Source organism: Equus caballus, chromosome 10 (genome assembly GCF_041296265.1).
Source record: "Equus caballus isolate H_3958 breed thoroughbred chromosome 10, TB-T2T, whole genome shotgun sequence".
NCBI classification, from domain to species: domain Eukaryota; kingdom Metazoa; phylum Chordata; class Mammalia; order Perissodactyla; family Equidae; genus Equus; species Equus caballus.
Window position 1 is genome coordinate 64,478,372 of NC_091693.1, and position 22,827 is coordinate 64,501,198.

At 43.2% G+C, this 22,827-nt stretch overlaps 1 protein-coding gene and 1 long non-coding RNA gene across 2 annotated transcripts; both read right to left on the reverse strand.

The window, feature by feature from the left end:
• Positions 1-319: 319 nt before the first annotated feature.
• LOC106782427 (uncharacterized) lies at positions 320-8,990 on the reverse strand. The gene is made up of 5 exons (XM_070222805.1): positions 8,796-8,990; positions 7,675-7,799; positions 5,287-5,987; positions 4,728-4,904; positions 320-1,994 (listed from the first exon to the last, which is right to left on the reverse strand). Exons 1-5 carry the CDS (start codon positions 8,988-8,990, stop codon positions 1,954-1,956), a joined length of 1,239 nt encoding a protein of 412 aa, XP_070078906.1. The 3' UTR covers positions 320-1,953.
• An 881-nt stretch (positions 8,991-9,871) lies between these two features.
• On the reverse strand, positions 9,872-19,969 carry LOC102150524 (uncharacterized). The gene is made up of 4 exons (XR_001379204.3): positions 15,860-19,969; positions 14,819-14,924; positions 12,970-13,069; positions 9,872-10,635 (listed from the first exon to the last, which is right to left on the reverse strand). It is a non-coding gene; the product is annotated as an uncharacterized lncRNA (long non-coding RNA).
• Between the last annotated feature and the right edge of the window lie 2,858 nt (positions 19,970-22,827).

Here is a 22,827-nt window from a genome sequence, read left to right on the forward strand (position 1 = left end):
TGTCATTACATGCACACTGTCTTTCTCAACTAAAGTAAAACACCTTGTCCTGTAAGTTCAGCATTCGATCTTCAGTAGCCTGGCATATAGCCAGCATTCAGTTAATAGTTGACTAAGTAGGGGTGCTTAAAAATGCCAACTTTTGGATGGAATTCTTTAGTCAAAACCTGCTGCTAGTTGGCATGCAAAATAGCTTCACTGTAATATTCTGTCGAATAGGGAACAAAGAGGTAAATCCCTAATGGTTTAAATAGACTCACACAACCATGATAACCCATGAAAGACTCCTTGCACCAGAAAAAACTTACAATTCAATGGATTGCACTTTCAGCCATTTTTTATTTACAGTTTGTGTTCAATGCAAATCAATTCCATAACATGAGAAGTTACTATGAATCAAAGCATAAATACACAAACACAATATACAATCCAAAACAGAGGTACAGCATCCAGATATGAAACAAAAGGGAATGTTCATTCACACACACAGTAGCTCAAGATCTGATGGAGATTGTTGTTCCGGTGTAGGTTTCTAAAGGTGGGGAAAAAAAATGACTGGTTATCAAGACTACTGCGGTCATATTAGATAGAGGAACGTCTAAGCTTCAGTGTGTGACCATGCGAACGAAAGACTTCAGGGAGTATCTATTTTTAAAAAGGTTTTTGTGCATCGAGGCAGTTGTGAAAAGATTTACTTTCCAGAATCAAGCCCACTTTAAGCTTTAGGACCAGGTTCTAACTCTCTAAAAATATTGACTGATAACAGAAAGTGTTCCAAATGTGGCTCTTCTGATTCATAGCTTTTAAAAAAAGTATTTACAGAAAAGAGTATAAAAGTTTTTCTGAATTTAATGCAAGTTAGCTTCCAGTCTCCACTTCCCAAATACTTGATTTACAGTTTCAGCTCCTTCATATATTTGCCTTTTTAATTTCAAGATTTGTCAATTTTCTCTTCAAAACAGATCACTTTTTAAATTGTAAAAAGTATCCAACATATGCTAAATAAAAAGCATTTTGAAATTAGCTGAGGTCAATGCACTTCTACTCTTTGGAATCAGTTCAGCTAAATGAATCTGGCGCTCTTATTGAATATAGGTGATTAGTATATAAGCAAAATTTACTCATTATGCTTGGATTTAGGGTGGATTCCAATCCATCATTACTCTGGCACGTGCCAATTACTACATAAAGTCAACTGCAATGACAAATTCAAAGCCTCAGAGGAAAGGATTCAGTTCTCAAGAAAACAGTGATAGCTTAACAACGTAAAACTTTATCCCGAGTACATTGGCATTAAATTAGTACTGTTGAAACAATACATTGAGGATTTACAGTAACACCTGGAAGTTCCTTCTAATGTACATATAAATAGAATCATGGAAGCTTTTTCTATTACCTAACTGTTTTATGGCCTTAGAGATTTAAAGAACCAAATGAAAATTGGATCTGTTCCACATCCCATCCTTTATCTCTAGATAAGGTAAAATCTATTCTGATTTTCAAGGTAGAGTTTTATGTGTCCATATTTCTTAAGCCATATTTCAAGAAATCATCTCTTAAAACTTTTAGATGTTGTCTCTCTTCATCTTGTACATGAAACTCCAGCAGATTTAATATTGGCATTCATCAGCTAGTCAAACCCTTCACATGCTCTTCAAACCAATCAAATTTGGGATCCTCAACATATTCTGTGTCAATAAAAGAAGGTGTGCAATTTGCAGATTTGATGAAGACCTGTTTTTTCCCTTGCCACACTGGACATCTAGATGCAATTTGGATTGGGTTTAGAAGATGGGGAAGTACAGATGTTTCTTGGCCTGAGTCTCTTAACAGTAGAGATGTAGAAGGGAGAACGAGATCACAAAGAGACTGGCTGTTGACTGCAGAGTACCACCATTTGAATGGGTGGTGGCAGTAGCTGGATTTGGGGCAGCCGAAGTACTCTGGGAGGAGTTACTCGAAGTTGTTGCAACAGTTGTTTGATTTGAATAAATCTAAAATATATAAAAAGTTACACTGATAAATTTCCACGTCACACCTGCCTCCACATACAATTAATATACAATTAAGATAGATGACACATTCTCAGATGGCCCTTTTCCCACCATTCCCTTACCCACATCACTTAATTCTCAATTCTTGCTTAGTCCCACCAAGGTCATTCTTTTAAGTTTCAAAACAAACTACCTAGAGATGCCTAATAACTACAAGTAGCAACAACTAAAAACACAAAAATGTTCTTCAATAACTATGTAACTCCCAAGAATATGAAATTCTTTATAAAGGAATAAAGGACCAAGCTAACTAATCCAGTCTCTGTGACTATACTTACATACTGGCATTGCAAAAGGTTTCCTCTATTTTTCCAGGAAGATTTTAAAGTTGCACAAATAATTGGGATTTTAGAATACTGTCCGTTTGAGACTTATGGTACTAGAATCGAGTCACAATCAACGATTTACTAGGTCACTTTCACATACCTGTTTAATACAGCCTTGGTTTTAATTTAAGGGGTCATGGGGTGTCTTAGACGCTCCCCTGAAATCCTGAAATTATATATAACTCTTCTCGAAAATGGCCACAATATTTGTGTTAAGTTGAAAAATAAACTAAGCCCTTGCTTCAAGGCAAAATGACTTCATCAAAAATACCATGAAGTTGGAATGACTTCACAAAAGACACCAACGAGTTTGGACCAGCAGCAGCCTCCCTGGCTGGTCACTAAGCTCGGTGCTGTGACCAAGAACCAAGGTTCCCCCAGTGTCCAGCGCCTGAGTGGCATCATTCACCACACTGATTTTTTAAGTCACAAAATGCACAGTCCAGTGGGGCACGTGATAATCTCTCCTTTGTCACAGAACAAAGGCAGATGGGAGATTCCAGCTCTCCCTATAAGGGAGGGCATACAAGGGTTTCTGATTACAGGCGGGCAGAGGACGTGGCACCACGCAAGAGTCTGGGTCACATGCACATTTCGCTGCTTATTGATCCAAGATAATATTAATCCAAAGATTAAACCTTTCTACTTTAGCACCAGCTCCTTTTGTTGTAAAACCCATAAGGTTATTAAGCAAATATTGACTAAAGGAATGTACAAATCCTATCCAAAATAGACTAATCAAAAAAAAATATCTTGATCGATTCAAATATATTTATTGGACACCTACTGTGTGCAAGATTCAGCTTGTCCTACCAGGAAATAGCACTTCTACTAAAAGGAAAGCATTAATATGGGGAATTATTTAAATCAGGCTGCCTGTTTGGGGACCAAACCTGGTTTGGGATCCCAGAAGGTAATCTATCCGTTCTTATTCATACAAAGAGCTTTAGTGCCCCAGATGACTGTTAACAGAGCCCAGTGCATCAATCTGGGAATTTAAGGGTCCTCCACACCAACAAAAAAAAACTAATGTTGACATTAAACAAAATGTTCCCGACTAAACTAAATTTATTTGCTTAACTAAAATCTCCTCTTAAAATTTAAGGGGAAGAATTCCGGTTATAGGAGACCGGGGCGGGGGTGGGAGAGGGCAGTTTGTGTCTGCGGCCGTGCCCCTCCCCCACCCAGGAATTGTGAAAGGAGCGCACCCGACCCGCGAGACAACAATAGGGTACAGTTACCCGCCCGCGGAGCGGAAGACGCCGAGCGCCCCACTCTCAGGCTGCGCTCCAAGGTGATCCTGGTGGCTGGGTGTCTGGGGACCAAGATCCGGCGAGCCCAACTTTTCGGAAGGAGAGCTAAGGAGACACTCCTCAGAAAGTCCCAATTGATGGCGGTGGAGAGCCACCCACTCTGCCACCCTTGCCCTCCAAACTCAGCTGCCGGAGAGAAATGCTCCTTCTCGCCTCCCTATCCCCTCGCTTGGGTCTCCCAGGCTCAGCCCCTGGCTTCCCTCGCGGCCCTCCCGCACCCACCCGCGGGGCAGCGCACTCCTGGTAACTGCGCCGGGGCGAGGTCGGTTCCCGGGATAAAGGATCTGGGGAAGGGGCCACGGCGATGGAGACAAAGCCCGGCGGGGACTCAAGACAGCAACGTCCCACCTGCCGCCTGTCTAGAGCTAGCCAATCTGGGCTAGGTAACACAGGGTTCCAAGGTTGACAAGAGATGGACATGTAAGGTCGCACCCAGGAGAGCGCAGGATCATGAAAGGGTGCCCGCCCAGGCTTCAACAGCGAACCACGCGGGACTGGAGTAGGTTAATAGGGCCAGACAGCCGGGGCTTCCTCGGGATCCCGGAATAGCTGAGTGGAGGATGGGCGAGAACGGCATCCCCCGGAGGGGACCGTCGCCTCTTTGTGTGGTGCGCTGGGGGCGCGAAGACACTCCTAAAGGAAGCGGGCGCTCAGGGGATCCAGGGACGACCTCCCCTAAGAGCCTGAGGTCTCCAGGCGCTCCATAGGTGGGGAGCGCACACTCTTCTCCGCTGGTGCCTCGGACCTCTGGGTGAAAGCGCGCGGCGAGCCCCAGGTTGCCTGGGGTGGGGCCGGGTCCTTTCAGCCAGGGCGCCGCGCTGCATTGTTCCCGGGGCTGCGGGAGGGGACGAGGCAGCCCGCAAGGGAGTGGAAAATGGGCTCCACATTGCCCTCTCCCCCTGCTTGGGTTATGCTACATTATCCTCGTCCCAGTCCGCAGCCCGAGGTGGGGGCGCAGGTCCGTCCCCTGGGGGCGGCTCTACCCCGCCCCCCCAGTCGCGGCCCCCGAGCGCCGCGGGACCCCACGGCCTCACCTGTGTGGGTAGGAGCAGTGCCAGAAGCAGCAGCCCCAGTCCGAGCCTGGCCACCATCGCTCTGCCCATGTCCACTCCGTCGGCGCGCGACACGTATCGCTGGAAACTGGGTGCGTGGAGAACCGCTGGTTCGGGACCGGCGCAGGAAAGGTGGAGAGCGGGACCGGCCAGCGGCCCCTTATATACCAGGACAGCCACAATAGCCGTGACGTGCGACCCGCCCACCCGCGCTCCCCTCCGCCTTCGCCACCGCCCCCCGAGCGCCCGCCCGCCCGCTCCCGCCCCCTCGGGCTCCCCGGCGCCCCCTCCCTCCGCCGCTGCCGCCGCCCGGGCCCTAGGCCGCTGGGAGATCCCGGGGTCCCCGGGCTGCAGGTGGGCGGCCGGCGCTGCCGGCTCCCGGCCTGGCGCTTTGTGTGTCCCCGAGCGCGCTGCGTGCAGGCTGGCAAAGGCGCCTGGCGACAGCCACGCAGGACCCGGCGCGAACTCGCGAGCCCCACACCCCGCTCCCGGGGCCGGGCCCAAGTTTCCTTTGTTTCCCCAGACCTGCCATCTTACCCACCGAAAGAGAAGTCTACGCCTCGGGTGTGGCGCGCAGCCTCCACCCACGGCCCGGACTGCGGCGCGGGTTGCGCGGGGCCCGGGACCGGGGGCTCCCTCGGCTCGGCTATTCTCAAATTCCCACCCCAGGGGAAGGGGAACGGTGCGGGCTTTGTGGGGACCCCGGGCTTGGCGAGGTGACGGGGCCGCCCCCCGCGTGCTCTTCGCAGGCTGGTCGGCGGGGCTCGCAGGCGCCGGGCGCCAGGGCTCCGAGCAATCGGTGTGCTCGGGCCCGCGCCCGCCCCCTCCCCCAGCCGCTCGCTTTGTGTTTTGGTCTCCTGTTCGCCAGGCTGTGTGCGCTCAGTGGGGCATCCCGGGTCCGCAGCCTCCCGAGAGTTGGGGAGCTGCTGCCCGGACACTACAAACCACTGGGTTTCGGTCCCCGGCTCTCCCCCCTGCCGCGGCCGGCGGACGGGGTGAGGAGGGGACAGCCTACCCTGAGGGTTCACCCCCTCCCCAGCCCTAAAGGCTCCGCTTGCCCTCCCGACGCGGCTTTGCTCCCAGGTCCTACCCAGGGAGCAGCAACTTCTGGCACTCCACCAGAATTCGCTGCCCCTCTGGAATTCCTGAGGACACGGTTCTTCAGTCTCTCTTGCAACGTACTTGCTCGTTATTCGTTTAGAGAGCAAAAGCTTTCGGGATAACGCACTTAATTTTCCGTAGCTGCCATTAGGCAATTTAATGGACTGGCCCAAATAGATTAGTCATCATTCTGCAGATTTTAAATGGAATATGTTTTCCAACCATTCTCTTGTGAAAACGTTCAAGCAATATAGCTACGGTAGAAATAAGTTTCCTGGTGGAATATTTTTGGTTTAATTTTTAATTGCAGGACTTAATCCTTTTATTTAAGGTTTGCCCAAGTGTTTTTCTGGTCTTTAAAGCAAACAACAGAGACGAAACCTAGTAAGAATGGGAATTTGTTTAAACTCCAGTTTTGCAGAACAGTCCTGTAAAAACAAGGTTAGTTTTAAGGAAGCCGAGCGACAATAGAACCCAAAATAGTTGGTCTGTGGCTGCGGCGGCCTGTGCCTTCCTTAATGATCAGCCACTTTAGCTCAGTAACTTTCCACGTTTAGAACGTGCTTGGGAACACAAGAATTTCTTCCATGCACCAGTGGACTTTCCTGTTTAATGATGTTATCACATCGTATAGAAATAAACCGTTTGTGTTCAGCTTCTCCACTCTTCCACGGTGTGAATGGATTGTGGTTCAGGAGTGCCAAGTTCCAAGGCAGGGCCCATAGAAGTTTCTCCAGAAGCTGCTTGTTGAACTAATTGATGGTATTCATAGGATCCATTTATTTTGTCCATCTTTTTTTTCCTATTCATCTCCTCTGCTCCTCCTCTCCCCTGCCTCCTCCCTCCCCCCCCCCCCATTATTAATTTAAGGCAATGGACTAATGGAGAGGTTAAGCATACAGACTCCAGAACCCGCTGCCTGGGTCCAAACCTGGTTATGCACTTTTGCATGAGGCAAAAAGCCTCAGTTTCTTCATCTGTAAAATGGAGATAATAGAACCATTATTAATTTGTTATTAAAGAGTTATTGTATATAAAGTGTTAGAACAGTGCCTGCCTCATACTTGGAGCTCTCAGGTGCTATTTGCTTCTGCACTGAAGGTCCCAGAAACCAGAAGGTATTTCCCTTCTTTACAGCTGTGTCATTCGTGAAAGAAATATCAGGCTCCAAATAGCACCCAAAATTAGTAAGGCACTTGGGATCAATGCTTTGTAAGCCACCTCATCACCAGCTAATGAGACTGCATAATTCACAAAGCAAGGCCCTTCACATCTGCCCAGCATCCTGGCATCCTGTGGGGGATGTTCCCCAGGGCTTGCCAATCTGTACCTTGGAGCCTTAGCCCTCTGAGGGAAACCCTCTTTACAAATCCCCACCCCATTCTAGTTCCTATATGGCAAGAAACTCCAGAGACCTGGCTCAACCTCTCCCTTGGGGTTCTTTTGTTTGTAATTCCTTCTTCCTATTCATTCTCCTCTGGTCCTGGTTTTCCATAGTTTCTTGTTTGCTTTTCCCTTAGCCAATAGTAGCTCAGGCCACTAGACTAAATAGTGAAACTCATCAGTTATCCTAGAAGTTTTCTTAAGACACATGGCCAATTTTCATTTTTACAGAGAAATTATTTCATGAAGTAATCTTGAAACCAGTTGATTCCATAAATTGATGTACGTGCGGAAAGTCATAGCTTTAAGTTTTAATGTTGTTCATGAAATAGCATATGACCTAACTTTTTGATGATAGTTCTCTTGTGAGTACAATTAAGGGATCAATACCCATAATTTCTAAGTGCAGAACTGTGAGGAATGACGAAGAACCAGACTGACACACCTCGGAGTGGACTCTCGAGCCAGACCTGGATTTGAATCTTCCACTTTGTAACAATCTGACTTTTGGTGAGCTTCCTGACCTCCCAACACCTCAATTTCCTCGTCTGGAAAATGGGCTAATAATACCTGCCTCACAGGGGTATGATCTTAAGTGAGATAATGTGTATGTTTAGCAGACTGCCTGGCACTTTGTAAGGACTCATTAAGCTGTGACTTCTATTGCTATAGGATATGTTCATTATAATGTGGCTTTTAAAATCTTTCATTTGGGGGCCAGCCCTGTGGTTAAGTTCACATGCTCCACTTCCGCCGCCCAGGGTTCACTGGTTCGGATCCTGGGTGCAGACATGGCACCGCTCATCAAGCCATGCTGAGGCAGCGTCCCACATAGAAGAACAAGAAGGACCTACAACTAGAATATACAACTATGTACTGGGGGGCTTTGGGGGAAGAAAGGAAAAAAGAGAAAAAGATTGGCAACAGATGTCAGCTCAGGGCCAATCTTTAAAAAAAAAAGAAAAGAAAAATCTTTCATTTGGATAGCACTTGCTCTTTTTTTCAAGCATCTTGGCATGTGGCATTTCACATGTGCATCTAAGAAGTCAGTAGGGAAGATGGCATTAGTTTAATTTTCACTTCTGGGGCACAGAGAAGTTAAGTAACTTGCCCAAGGCTACATAGCCAGTTACGCGCCTCACCGAAAGCTAGAATCGGTTTCCTGCCCCAGGTCCCAAGTGTTTTCTGCTTTGCCAATAAGAGCAGAGGCTGTGTCTTTCTCTACCCCACATCCTCTACGCTTGGCACTCAACATTTGCTGGTTGAATGGACTAATATTAAGGGAGCAGGTTAATTTGCTTTTTTAAGGTAAAACAATAAATCCCATTTCTAGGGAAGTAAAAGATATTACCTGACATTTTTAGCACTTCTCAGCAAAATGAGTATGAAACATAATATTAATCCAATAAAGGATATTCCTTTCATGGTTTATAGCAGAAACGGTGGCTGAAATAAAATATTTCATTTAAATTTTCTTCTTCAATATGGTGCTGTTATGTTCACAATACTCTTCCCCCTTATTCCATGCCACCCTGGACTTGGCTGGCATTGAATAATTTCATTTACCCTGGTTTTTCGGCTGAGCTTTGTTCCCTGCTCAGGAACTCCAGTCTGCTCCAACCATGAGATGGCAGTGAAGGTAACAAAGTGAATTAGCGTTTGTGACTGAATAGGTTCTAAATCCCCGGGCTGGAGCATGTTGAATCGGCTGATGGAGTCACAGCCTGACTCTGTGGGGACGTGCTGCCCTCTGCTGGCCATAGCCGTCCCTCAGCGCTCACTGTCAAAAAATAAAGCAAAAACTCTCCTTTGTGCTGAGAATAAAAGACCTGAATTTTTGAAGCCTTATAAAGCTAATAAACCACAAGGAGCTTCTTTGACTCTTAGTTCCTTTTTTCCCCTCTAGAAGCTCTCAAAGAAATTCTCTCAAGTCTTAAGCTTCATCCAAATAAAAAAACAAATGTAAAGTGAAAGAATTGTAAGTATTTTCAGATGCAAATTGAGTAGAAGGATGCCCACCTCTAAGCATCCTGGGGATTTTTTCTTAAGGAAATGAAAGGGAAAGAAGTAACTCTTAATTCCTTCAGCCAGAATTTAAATTCGGTGACTCCGTTGTGTTGGTAAGGATGCTTGCCAACATCCTTGATGCTGATGGGATTCTGGAAAGGAATCTGACATCTATCAATATTAAAAATACATGTCCCATAGACCTAGCAATTCTAATTTTAGGAATTTCGCCTACAGATATACTTGCAGAAATGCAAAAGGATATATGTTTAAGCGTTTGTTGCAGCACTGTTTGGAACAGTAAAAGGATTAGAAATCACCTAATTATCCAAAGACAGGGGCCCAGCTAAGGAAATGATAGCATATCTATATCATGAAAAATTATAGGTCATTAATAAGAGTTCTACAAATGAAAATCTCCAAGATATATTTGTAGGTGAAAAAAAAAGGAAGGCACTGAACAGTGGGAACAGTATGGTACTATCTTTGTTTTTTAAAAAACAGCTCAAAAAAACCTGACAGAAAAAGACTATTTCCAAAGGGATACCCAAGAAATTGATAGGGACGCTTGCCACTGAGGAAAGGAACTGTCTGGCCAGGGACCAGAAGGAGTAAGACCCATTTCTCATTACATATTGGTTTGTACTGTTTTAATTTTGTACCATTATTCATTCACAAATAGATAAAATCGAATCCCACAAAGCGAGCGCGTGGAAAGCCGACTTTCTCCAGCCCCGGGCCTCGGAATTGCCCTCCTCCTTTTTAGGAGCCCTCCTTCCACCGTTCACAGGTTCTTCCACAGAAATTCTAGTTTTGCCTCAGTTCATCCATCCTATGACAACAGTGAGACCAATTCTCTCGAGTCCGGACGGCACACACACAAAAAAACTTTCACAGAAAATGAAGAAAAAGGAAGGGCTCAGCTGTAGAAAAAACAATGAGGAATCACCCAGCAAAGCATTGGTTTCCTAATTGTGTCAGCCTGCGGCCTCGAGTTCTGGAGGCTGTCGGGGAAGAGGAGCTGGGGGTTGGGCAGAGCTTGCCTGGGGGGAAGGCCCCAGCTGAGGCGGCTCCTTTCCTATAAGGATCTTTTGAAGATTCCCCTTCCATTCCCAGGCAGGAGGCGGAGTCGAGGCCTAATCCGGGTAATTAAATTCCAGCGTAATTGAAATCCCACCCCCAGTTCACAGGAAAAAATCTCCGGGTGCAACAGTGCTGCATCGTTTGCCATTTGCTTGTGGACCCTCAATGATCCTCTGCTTGGAAATGATGAAATTGGAAGAATGGGAAAGTGCATGTATTTTTCACACTTGCATGATTCTTAGTCCTATTTCCATGTCCCTTTGTTTTCCCACGTCGTTCGCTTTAGGGTAGGTTGAAAGCAGCAGCGCCCCTTATGCTACAAGACATTCGTAAAATTTTAAGTGGCCAGGAAACTTGGATTAAATCTTTTTATAAACCAAAAGAATGTTATAAAATAGAACACAATGGTACATTGAGTGAAATGTTACATTGAGCCTGACGCAGGGACATTTCCAGGCTTTGTGAAATCCTTTCTAAATCTTAACACAGTTCAAGATTCCACTCAACAATATCTAAAGCAGATGCTGCTTACATCTTATCCAAGATACTTTTAAGATGTCACTCTAAGGAAGAAGCATTCTGTTAGAGTCAGCCAATAAAATAAGACCAGATGAATTTAATTAGCTAAAGTGAAGAGGGATTTCTCTGCGCAGAACCATATATTTGTATATAGTTGTCTGAGTTAAAAAAACAAAGTTCCTCTTGGTAGTCTTTTACATATTTTTTTCTTTTTCAGATTTTATGAGTAATACCTGACCGATATAGAAAAATTTGGGAAATATAGAAAAGTATAATAAGGAATATTAAAATTACCCATAGCCCGCTAACAAGAAGTAACCAGTAATAATAAATTTTTTAATGTCTTCTTTTTGTTTATATATATAATTAGACCTTGCTTATTTGTTTTGTTGAATTAGGAGCAAATGTGCACGAAGTTTTCTATCTTGCTTTTTTTCACTCAATAGAAAACAGTAAAAAAAATTAATCACAAAATTTGAGGTCACATTACTACAAGGTTAATGAAATAACTGGGGTAACTGATAAAGGTGGCCAGCCAGGATTTCTACAACATCCTCATCCAGCCAGGGCTTCAGTTTGGTGCACCTAGTGGTATTTATCTGCTCCAAATATTATAGGAGATGATTCTGGGTTCAGGGGTTGATGGGACTTCCAGGACAGCAGTGACAATTTCTGGAATCTTTTGGAGCTAGGAGAAGAACACTGGGGCAGAACTCTCTCCTTGCCTGTTTTCCAAGAAGGGATGTCTGTTGTTTCCCTACCCAGCCTTGTCCTCGCTCTACATTCCCCACACCCCAGAAAAGAGGGACTGTGGAAGCAAAGTAACCAATAACCATTTTGTAGATAAGTGAGAGAAGGTGAGTTTTACTTGAGTCCCTGTAACCACCGGGCCTCCAGGACCAGTTCAACTGACCCCATCTCTTATCAACAGAGTGATCAAGAATTGCCTTTCCCAGGACAAGTGGCTGATGCAGTACAACTGGCGCTTTAGCAATGTTGTGCCCACCTTTGGGAAGAAGAAGGGCCCCAATGCCAACTCTTAAATCCTTTGTAATCCTGGCTTTCTCTAACAAAGCCACTTAGCCCAGTCAGAACCAAAAAAAAAAAAAGAATTCCCTTTTGGAAAATGACCAAAGTCACATGGCCAGAGCATACACAGAAGAGGAAATCTAGACCTGAAATGACTGCAGAACCAAAGATCCTCTCTCCCATGGGACCCAAGGACCCGGACATGACCAGAACTTGAAAGTCAGACTGTTATCAGAAGCAAGGGGTCTCTTATTCAGGAAGATCCAGTGTTAAAATTCCTTTCCCACTTCATGAAAAATGTTTAGAACCCTGTCATAGAAGTTTAGAACCCCATTGTAAATGTTTAGAACCCCATCATAAATGTTTAGAACCCCATCATAAATGTTTAGAACCCTGTCATAAATGTTTAGAACCTTACCATAAATGCCTGAGGCCCACCAATCAAAACCTGTCCCACCAGCGTTTCCGCGTGCCAGCCTGTTCTCCCTAACCTCTTCAATTTCACCCCAAATCCTGAGTCAGGGAGACAGATCTGAGGGTACGCGCCGCCTGTCTCCTTGTAGGTTGATCTTGCAGAATAAAGCTGATCTCTTTTCCCAAAAGCCGTTGCTGTAATTAATTGGCTGTTTATGCACATGGGGTGAGTGAATCCCCACTTTGTGTGGTAACACTAGGGGAGGATTATAACCCTGGAGGGCAGTTTCCACAAAGGAAGAAAGCGTTCTGGAGAAGCATGGTTTTTGGTACAGTCTTATAACCTTTTCAGAACAAAGAACATGCATTAAACACGCCCAGGATACATATTGATCAAAGTTTCAAAAAGGTATTCAGCTGCAAATTAGCAGGTCAACATGACCTTGACCCTCAGGAGTACTAATACTGGTTTTACCAATAGGACATTACTGATACCGGCCTCACAGGAGGGGAAGTATACGTTCCTATCTCGAGTGCCTTCTCTGAGCTAGCCCTGATGGTCGAGTGGTTAAAGTTCTGCGTTCTCACCCCCATGGCCCCAGTTCATTTCCTGGGCTCAGAAGCACACCACCTGTCCGTCCGTTGCCTTGCTGTAGTGGCAGCCACATAGAGAACTAGAAGGACTTACCACTGTGATCTACAACCATGTACTGGGGCTTTGGGGTGAAGAAAAAGAAAAAGAGGAAGATTGGTGACAGATGTTAGGTCAGATCAGGGTGAATTCTTCCCTGCAAAAAAAATAACAATTTTTTAAAAAGGCGTGCATTCTTTACTTTAATGGTTAAAGCAGATGTACAATGTATATTTGATAGGCTTCTTTAGTTCAAGCCCAATCAGGTTTGAACCAGAATACCTACCCCATATACCTGAATATGTGAAAATCTCGTTGGGACTTTAGTGCCTGCCTGTTACAGAAGGGTTGCTAATGAGGATGAGAGCCAATAGTGTTGTATCTGAATCTGCGTTATCTCAGAACATGTTTTTGACAGGTTTTACTGTATTTTTCTTTGTTATTACATATTCCTCAAAAACATTATTCATAAAGACTGTATAATATTCTTTCTAATGGGACATTTGTTCCTATTATAATAACCTCATAAACATCTTTATACACATGTTTTGATTTCAATTCTGGTTACTTTCTTATGATATATTCCTAAAAGTGGAAGTTTGGGTCCTGAAATCAACTGCCGACTCGTCCTCCAGAAATGTCCACTCACAACAGCAGTGAGTCTGGCTACTTCACAAATCTTTGCTAAATGTGAGAGTGATTAATATATATTTTTAATTTCATAGAAGAAAAATCCCTCATTTTTAATTTCCATTTTCACTATAGTGAGATTAAACTTCTTCTCAGCTATTTATTAACCATTTAGGATTCTCCTTTTGTGAATTGTTCTCCATAAATTTTGCCTGTCCACAGAAGTGACACATCAAGAGTGTGGTCAGGGGGAGGAGACACTGGGCTCGGAGGTCACTTGCTTGATCAAATAGAGCCCACTTCTTGAAAAGCTACAGAAGCAAGTCAGTGCAGTCAGTCAGGCTTCACAGCAGAGAGAGCTGCAATATTTTCCAGGATAGTCAGAACATGTTTCCAGATCCTGAAATCCTTCTTAGGGATGCACAAAATTGCAGATAATAAAATCTGGCTGCACGAGGGTGAGATCAGACCTTCTAGAAGCTTAATGGTCTCTCTCAGCCCTCAGTCTTATATACATAAGGCTAAAACAGTTCTGCAGATAAACTCCTCTGAACATGCACTAGAGGCCACCTTTGCTGGGCCTGGAGCCCTCTTTCAATCCTGCAGTTACACTAGTATGCGCAATATGATTACAGGATATCGTACCCTGAGGCATGAACTTAGTCCTCTTAATCACTTTCAGCCTCAACAGGACAACACATCCTGGTTCAAGTACATTTTTGAAGTTAGAACATTTACAATAGATGTTAGTTTTCCGCATATCTTTGGGCATCAAGCTAACAAATCTTTGGACCTGTTTTGTTCTTATTTTATTGTTAGAACTCTTTATATATTAAGAAACATTTGCTCATTAGAGATTCATTTGACTGAGCCTCTTGCACATATGTTTATGACTGGCCAGAGTCAAATTGAGGTTGAGGACTGCCAGACAGTGACAAGTGTACCCTACAAGGAACCCTACAGCATCACTAGAAGTAAAATGAGGAAGGAAATATTTTCTGTAAAACCCCCTTTCTGGAGAATTCTCTATGTGTTTTGAAGAAATAGTTTATACACACTTGGGGAAGTACTTGAAGGAAGTACTATCAAACCTGTTAACCTGTTTTGTTGTTGTTTTATTTTGTTGGCTAATTTGCTTGAGATCATAAAGGACGAGTTAAGTGATACTGCCACCTTCCTTAAAATTCTCAAACTCTCCTCTAAGGAAAGGTGCAAATATTTTAGTTTAAAGGCACAATTAGTCACCCTGCCCAGGATATCCAAATGTCTTGGTTACCTGTTAGTTATTCTCAGCACTTCTTCTGTCCCAACACACTGAAGGGTTGTAGCATCAACAGCTCTGGACAGCAGCAATTCCCTGGCGAGTGGGTGGCAGCACATGCCTGGGGGAGGTGAAACCCTTCAGAAGGGGTGTGGTTTGAAAGGGTCTCCTAGAGTTCAGAATCACTAGTCACAGCATTATCACTTTATTAATTAGCAATAAAGGATGTAACATAACTTGTGAGGCATTAATCAGTAGAAGGCACATATATGACACAATGAGTAAACAAACAATCAAAATAATTAGCATTTATTCCCTGAATGTGTAGCTGCCATTGCAAATAAAGAAATTCAAAATATCATGTGCTTAATTTGCAACTGTTTTTTTCCCTTTAATTGCATCTGCCACCTGCTGTTAATCTGAAACAAATTAAACCCTGAAGGCAGCATCTGAAAGTAGAAGACTTGAGCAGATTTCACCTTTGGGCAAAAGTTATACAATAGCTTCCCCCATCTTCAAAAAAGGTGAATCATTTTCTTCCAGAAGTGATAGACTATTTTCTGTTTGAATAGCATGCCCCGGTAAGCGACAGAGTGATGTAACAACCACCTCCCTCCGGCATGCTGGGCCACATGAGCTACAGGAAATTCTTGTCTCCTTGAAGTTCGATGCCAATGCTGTCCAATATAAATATAAGGCAAGCCACATATTTTAAATTTTCAATGTTCTAGTAGCTTCATTAAAAAGTAAAAAGAAGCAGGTAAATTTAATTTTGATAAAATATTCTATTTAACCCAATATATCCAAAATGTTATCATTTCAACAAGTAACCAAAATTAAACAATTATTGATGAGAGAGTTTACATTCTTTTTTGGTTGTGTGTTAGTTATCTATTGGAGCATAATAAATTACTACAAACTTAGCAGCTTACAAGAACACAATTATTATCTCATAGTGTCTGTGGGTCAAGAATCTAAGCGCGACTTACTGGGTCCTCTGCTTCAAGGTCTCTCACAAGGCTGCAGTCAAGGCGTCAGCCAGGGCTGGAATCTCACCTGAGACTGCAATGGGGAAAGATCCTCTTCCAAGACCACATGGTTGAAGGCAGGATTCAGTTCTTTGTGAGTTATCAGACTAGAGGTCTCACCTTGCTGCTGGCTGTCAGCTGGAATCCACTCTCAGTTCCTTGCCACACGGGTCTCTCCATCAAAGCCAGAAAAGGAGAGGCAATAGAGTCTGTTAGCAAGATGACAGTTACAATCTATATAACATAACTGTGGACTTGACATCCTATCATCTTTGCCATGTTCTATTGGTTAAAAGCAAGTCACAGGTCCCACACTCATTCAAAAGGGAGGAGATTCCACAAGGGTGTGAGGCAGGATTATTGGGAGCCATCTTAGAATCTGTCCATTTCACGTACTAAGTCTTTGAGATCAACTACATATTTTACACTTACAATACATCTCAAGTCAGACCAGCCACATTTCAAGTGCTCAACAGCCACTGACTAGTGGCTACCATATTGGACAGTGCTATTTAACAATGAAACCCAGAGATCTGGAAATTACAGGGAACTCAGACACTGGTATTAAGCAATCATGTGTTTGTAGAGAGAATTCAGTCTGAAAAAGAATTGGAAGCATAAAGGTATAGAAGGTTAAAAACGCTTTGTTTTTAATATGTAAAGAATTTTATTACTATCTTTTTTTTTAATGCTTTTTAGTGAGGTAGATTAGCCCTGAGCTAACATCTGTTGCCAATCTTCTTCTTTTTTTTCCTCCCCAAAGCCCCAGTACATAGTTGCATATCCTAGTTGTAAGTCATTCTAGTTTTTCTCTGTGGGATGCCACCACAGCGTGGCTTGATAAGTGGTGTGTAGGTCCGCACCTGAGATCTGAACCAACAAACCCCAGGCCGCTGAAACAGAGCATACGAACTTAACCACTTGGCCACAGGGCTGGCCCCTACTATTGTTTTTAAATCTGGATCCTCAAAGAAAGTAGAGGCTGGAAAGTAGGTTTTGCATTTGTTTTCATAACTGTATACTTCGTACTTGCCCTGGTTTATTGGGCAAGACCTATAGGTTGAGAGAAAGAGTTAAACAAAGGCAATTTACAGAAGGGTTAGGTGACCATAATATCAGAGGGCTTCCAAGAAGATATCTTGTTAAGTAATCTTATACTTTCCCCCTCGATTCCTAGCAGGACCACTTTAGCCAGTCAACACGAAGAATCAATCCTTTCCTTGCATGACATTTGACCAGAAACAGGAGGCTCAGAAGAGGGATGGAGATAGGGGTATTTTCCAAGCAATTCTCTAGTTTCTCACTTGACCTCTGTGTGAGGCATGCCTGTGTGGAGAGGATCTGATCTTTGTTAAATTAATTAAACAAGGAGGCCATTAGACTGAGGTGGCTCTAATTCCTTGGCAGCCTACATAAGCAAACCAAAACCTAGGCCTGTAAATGCGTCTAGGTTGTGAAATCAAAGCCTAGAGACAACCAATCATAAACAGCCAACAAGGCTTTCCCAAATAGGGTGAAGGCAATAGCCAAATCAAGTAATTGCCTTGCTTTGCTCCTGCATCTGTTCTACAAAAGTCTTGCCCCTAGCTCCTGTCAGTGAAGGTCTCCTAACCACTTCCGGTTTGGCGCTGTCCAACTGGAATGAATGTTTCTCAAACTCTTCAAAATGTTAATGTGCCTCAGGTTATCTTGTAACACCGCTGAGCATGAGCTGGCAGTCTGAAGGAGTCTGTGGATGGGCTGTTTCTTTGCTAAAGCCTGGGCTTCCCACATGCAAGCCCGTGGGCTCACTCCAGCTCCGCCCAGCTCTGTCTGTGCAGCACAGCACTCATCGCACACATTAATTATATAAGCGAATGTGCACTTGCTTCACTTGTTCACATGACATGTTCATGCATCTGATCTCACGCCTTCCCATCACCTAAGGACGGCCCTAAACCTACTCCAACCTCAGTGCACCTAATAATACACGTAGGCATGAATTAATCAGAGATATTTTCCCCTTCTGTACCCCCAAAACCCTTGACTCTGGGATGGGAAGTACTTCTGTTGCCCTGGCTAACCCCTCCGTCACCTCACACCAAGGCTATAGAGACATGTCTGGTCCTGCCAAAATGGAATAAACTCCCAAGTCATGCTTCTCCCGGTGACCATCACTGGCAGTACAAAACTCATCTCCTAAATCTTCATCCGTGACACACAGTCAGATGAAATATGATTCATAAAATGTATATTAGAACCGAGGTGGAGAAACGATAGTGCCAAATTTGATTTTATGTGATGAGTAGATAATGAATGGGAAGGATAGTGTACTTACAAAAATGTCCTCGCTCATTAAATCCTTGTAGGAGAAAGAGTAACATCATTTTAAAAATCATGTAATACAAGGAGGATCACGATGGTATGACACCATCTTTCTCCCCCACTCACTCACATTTTACCAAACAATTCTAAGAGACTAAGACTTCATTTATTGCCTAGACCTGAGCTAATATATTTGTAATAAATAAAATTTCATAACCAGGGTATTACAGACTGAATGTCTCCCCCAAAATTCATATTGTAGGGGCCGGCCCAGTGGCACAGCATTAAGTTCTCATGTTCTGCTTCGGCGGCCCAGGGTTTGCTGGTTCAGATCCCTGCTGCGGACATGGCACCACTTGGCACGCCATGCTGTGGTAGGCGTCCCACATATAAAGTAGAGGAAGATGGGCATGGATGTTAGCTCAGGGCCAGTCTTCCTCAGCAAAAAGAGGATCGGCAGCAGATGTTAGCTCAGGGCTAATCTTCACAAAAAAAAATTCATATTGGAGGAAAGGAAAAATACGTTTTTCCTCTATCGTTTTAAGTTCTCGGCTGGGGCCCCTGTAACAAAAGACAGATTAATAAGAGAAAAACAAAGAAGTTTTTTAATATGCATCTGCATTCATGAAAGATACCCAGGGAAAAATCAGTAACTCTGAAGGAGGTGGCTTAGGTTTCAGGCTTAAATACTATCTTCAGCTAAATCAAAAAAAGAAAAGTTGGGGGCCAGCCCGGCGGCACAGTGGTTAAGTTCACATAGTCCACTTCAGTGGCCCAGGGTTCCCCGTTTCAGATCCCAGGTGTGGACCTATGCACCACTTAGCCAGCCATGCTGTGGCACGTGTCCCACATATAACGTAGAGTGGGCATGGATGTTAACTCAGGGCCAGTCTTCCTCAGCAAAAACAGGAGGAATGGCAGCAGTTAGCTCAGGGCTAATCTTCCTCAAAAAAAAAAAAGAAAAGAAAAGGTGCCGGGGAGGCCAGTTATAGGCAGGTGCCTTCTCCATTGATGGGTCTCTACGATTTAGCCAACCTTCTCTTCCCAGTAGAGGGAGACAGCCTTCCAAATAGCGATTGGAGATTTCCTTTATAAACGTAAACTTCCCTTACAAAAGGCTAACTTCTCTTTCCAGAGCTTCTTTTGTGGCTGCTGTTTCTCAAGTTACCTCAAAATAACCCTTATACCAAAGGGGTGTTTTTTGGGGTTGGCATATTCAGCCCTCCTTCAGTATGTTATATGTTGAAACCTAATCCCCAATGTGATGATATTTGCAAGTGAGGCCTTTGGGAGATGATTAGGGAATTGGGGATTCATTTCCTTATCAGACCCTACAGAGCTCCCCTTCCCCTTCTGCTGTGAAAGAACACAGTGAGAAGAGAGCTGTCTTTGAACCAGGAAGCAGGCCTTACCAGACACTGAATCTGCAGAACTGTGAGATTTTTTTGTTTATAAGCCACCCAGTCTATTGTATTGTTACAGCAGCCCCAGTGGACTAAGACCCAGGGTGTGGGCACATCCAGGCCTGCCCTGAGACTCAGGTTAGGGAGGACCTGGCCTGTGCCTTAGCACCTGTGCCACTAGGATGCACCCACTCTGTGACTGACACTCTTCAGGCCCCAGGCAAACTTTCTCCACATCTCTTGCCCTTTGTCCTCAAAACAAAAGGCACTTTAGTACAAATGCCAGGACGGTTAGTGAGTTGTGCCACTGCCAAAGTCAAAGGCAGACATTGATTTGGATTATGGGAAGGAGGTGAATGTCACAAACACTGAGGTAAGAGAAAAACTGAGTGAATTAATTGTCAATCTCTCCTCCGAGATATTGTGAATGCAGTAGGTTCTTGCACAACTTATTATAATTTCCCAGGAGGCTGAAGGTCCATTTTCTTGCTTCTCTTCATGTTCTAATTTGTGGTTCTGGAGGTTCTTATGTCTTAGGGTGATATTCAACACAATTGTCCACAACTGTTGAGAAACATCTTGCAATATTAAATATAAATGTGCATTCTTATGAATTTGCAGTAGCAGGCATGAAATATGATACCAATTCTTTATACTGGAAAAAGATGGACATTGAACACAGGAATTTAAATCAGTTTGTTTTTACTAAAGTACTGATACTTTTTATTAAATTTTCAAAAAATAAATTTAAAACATCAGATATATTTAAAGAATTTGTTAAAATGTTGATATCCATCAATAATTTGCTTTACTTTTTAATTTTAATTTTGAATATTTCAGAAGAAAAACTTTTGAAATACATATATTAAATAATCTTAATTTTTCTAGTGTTTGTATTTTAGTGAAAACCTATTCAAATAATATTTAATACAATAATATTGAATACAATTATTTTTTTTAATCCTGTTGATGACTGGCCAAAACCTTGATAACACAGTGATTTTGCTGAAGTGAAAAACAGACTTACAGATACATTTATGAATTATGTCTTTTTTTATATTTCACCCAAAATCAGCAGCCATCAACAGAACACAGATGTGTGCTTAAATAGATTTAGTCATATTTCACCAAATTTCTGTCACACAAAAACCATTGCTTTAAACATGTTTTACTTTTGTCATTATGAAGGTACATTTATCAATGTGGGAGGAAAGAGAAAATGTATTTAACAACTGTTAGCTTCATTTATAGCTGTTAAATACTTAGACACTTGAATGTACCTCTGTTGTACGGCTGCCCTGCATGTGAGTGACCCAGGATGAAGTAGGCGCCTGCTGTGAATCCACACACAACTGAAATCCCTGCAATCACTCAGAAAAGAGAGGCCTTTCTAACAATAAAGCTCTACTGAAAATTGTCCATTTATAGTAATAAAATAGGTTGGAAAGTTGGCAGGGTTGTAAAACCTACTCGGAGATAGTCATTCTTTCACGCAATTCAACAAATGCTTAGCTGAGTTACGATGTGCTGCTCCAGGCTCCAAGACCCAGCGGTGCAGGCAGAAGGGACCCCACTCTCAGGAAGCCTACACTCTAATGAAGGCAGCAGGAAAACCAGTAAACAACTGACTGAGTAACCTGCCTATAGATAGAGATGCTCTGTAAAGAAATCTATAGAAAAGGTGGAGAGGTGGTATGAAAAGTCAGGCAGGGAAACAGAATTGTTAAATAAACTAAAGAACGTAAAATTATCTTGAGGTTTAGACATCACTATTTGAATTGAAAAACTCAGAAGAGATTCTGAGTAAGTATAAATTTGACTTTTAATTTAGCTTCTACACATGAAACTTGAAAATGTACTTACCGTAACAAATTTTTTAAATATTGGTAATATAAAAATATAGACCAGAGTACTTCTTTAACTCATCTAATGAAGACTTAGGACAACAAACTAACAAAAAACAGTGACGTAATTGCAGTCAGATCTAAATCACTAGACACTAGTCCTTAAATTCAAGGTTTTTGATCTTACTCTGAGCACCCTCACGGCAAGCAAGATTAATTGGAATACTTGTCTGATGGTTCACTGATGAAATCTGACGAAGTGGAATCCTTGAATTTTCTTTATGTGGTCCTTTCAGATCCTGGGTTTCCTGGAGCAGCCAGACTTTCAGTGCTAAGCCAGGAAAGGCCTGGGCAGAAGAGCCAGCTGGTTATCCCATCTTCAGCCCACATTTTAAAAATTAACAATGCTTAAAACTGGTGCAGCCACTATGAAAAACAATATGGAGATTTCTCAAAAAATTAAAAATAGAAATACCATACGACCCAGCTATCCCACTACTAGGTAATTATCCAAAGAACACGAAATCAACAATTCAAGGAGACTTATGCGCCACTATGTTCACTGCGGTGAGCGTTATTCACAATAGCCAAGATGTGCAAGCAACCCCAGTGCCCATCAGCTGGTGAAAAGATAAAGATGTGGTGTATATATATACATAATGGACTACTCCTCAGCCATAAAAAAGAGCAAAACTGTCTCATTTGCAACAATATGGATGGACCTTGAGGGTATTATGTTAAGCAAAATAAGCCAGAGAGTGAAAGGCAAACACCGTATGATTTCACTCTTATGTGGAAGATAAACAAATACATGGATAAACAGATTAGTGGTTACCAGAGGGGAAAGAGGAGGGGGGAGGGCGAAAGGGGTAAAGGAGCACGTATGTATGGTGACGGATAAAAACTGTTGGGGGGGGGGGCCAGCCCAGTGGCACAGTGGTTAAGTTCCCATGTTCCTCGTCTCGGTGGCCCGGGGTTCACCGGTTGGGATCCTGGGTGTAGACATGGCACCACTTAGCAAAAGCCATGCTGTGGTAGGCGTCCTACATATAAAGTAGAGGAAGATGGGCATGGATGTTAGCTCAGGGTCAGTCTTCCTCAGCGAAAAGAGGAGGATTGGCAGTCATTAGCTCAGGGCTAATCTTCCTCAAAAAAAAAAAAAACTGTTGGAGGTGATCAAGATGCAGTTACACAGAAACTGATATATAATAACCTATACCTGAAATTATACAATGTTATAAATATGGCCTCGATAAAATAATTTTTAAAAAAGAAATTAATAATGCTAAACAGCCACCTTTTTCAAATCAGGACTCTGCTGCAACTCTACAGAGTTTTACAATGCATAAACTACTCAAAACACAAACCTCCCCTATCAATGATCTTTATCTTCATAAAGAAAAACAAACTGATATCATATACAGACACACAGTCGTTATCAGGGA

Coding starts and splice junctions, on each gene's coding strand:
- LOC106782427 (XM_070222805.1), bottom strand. CDS start 8,990: ATGGCCAGCAGAGGGCAGCACGTCCCCACAGAGTCAGGCTGTGACTCC. Junction 7,800..8,795: donor AGCTCAGCCGAAAAACCAGG/GTAAATGAAATT, acceptor CCTGTGAGGCAG/GTATTATTAGCCCATTTTCC. Junction 5,988..7,674: donor GCTCGAGAGTCCACTCCGAG/GTGTGTCAGTCT, acceptor GCCTAATGGCAG/CTACGGAAAATTAAGTGCGT.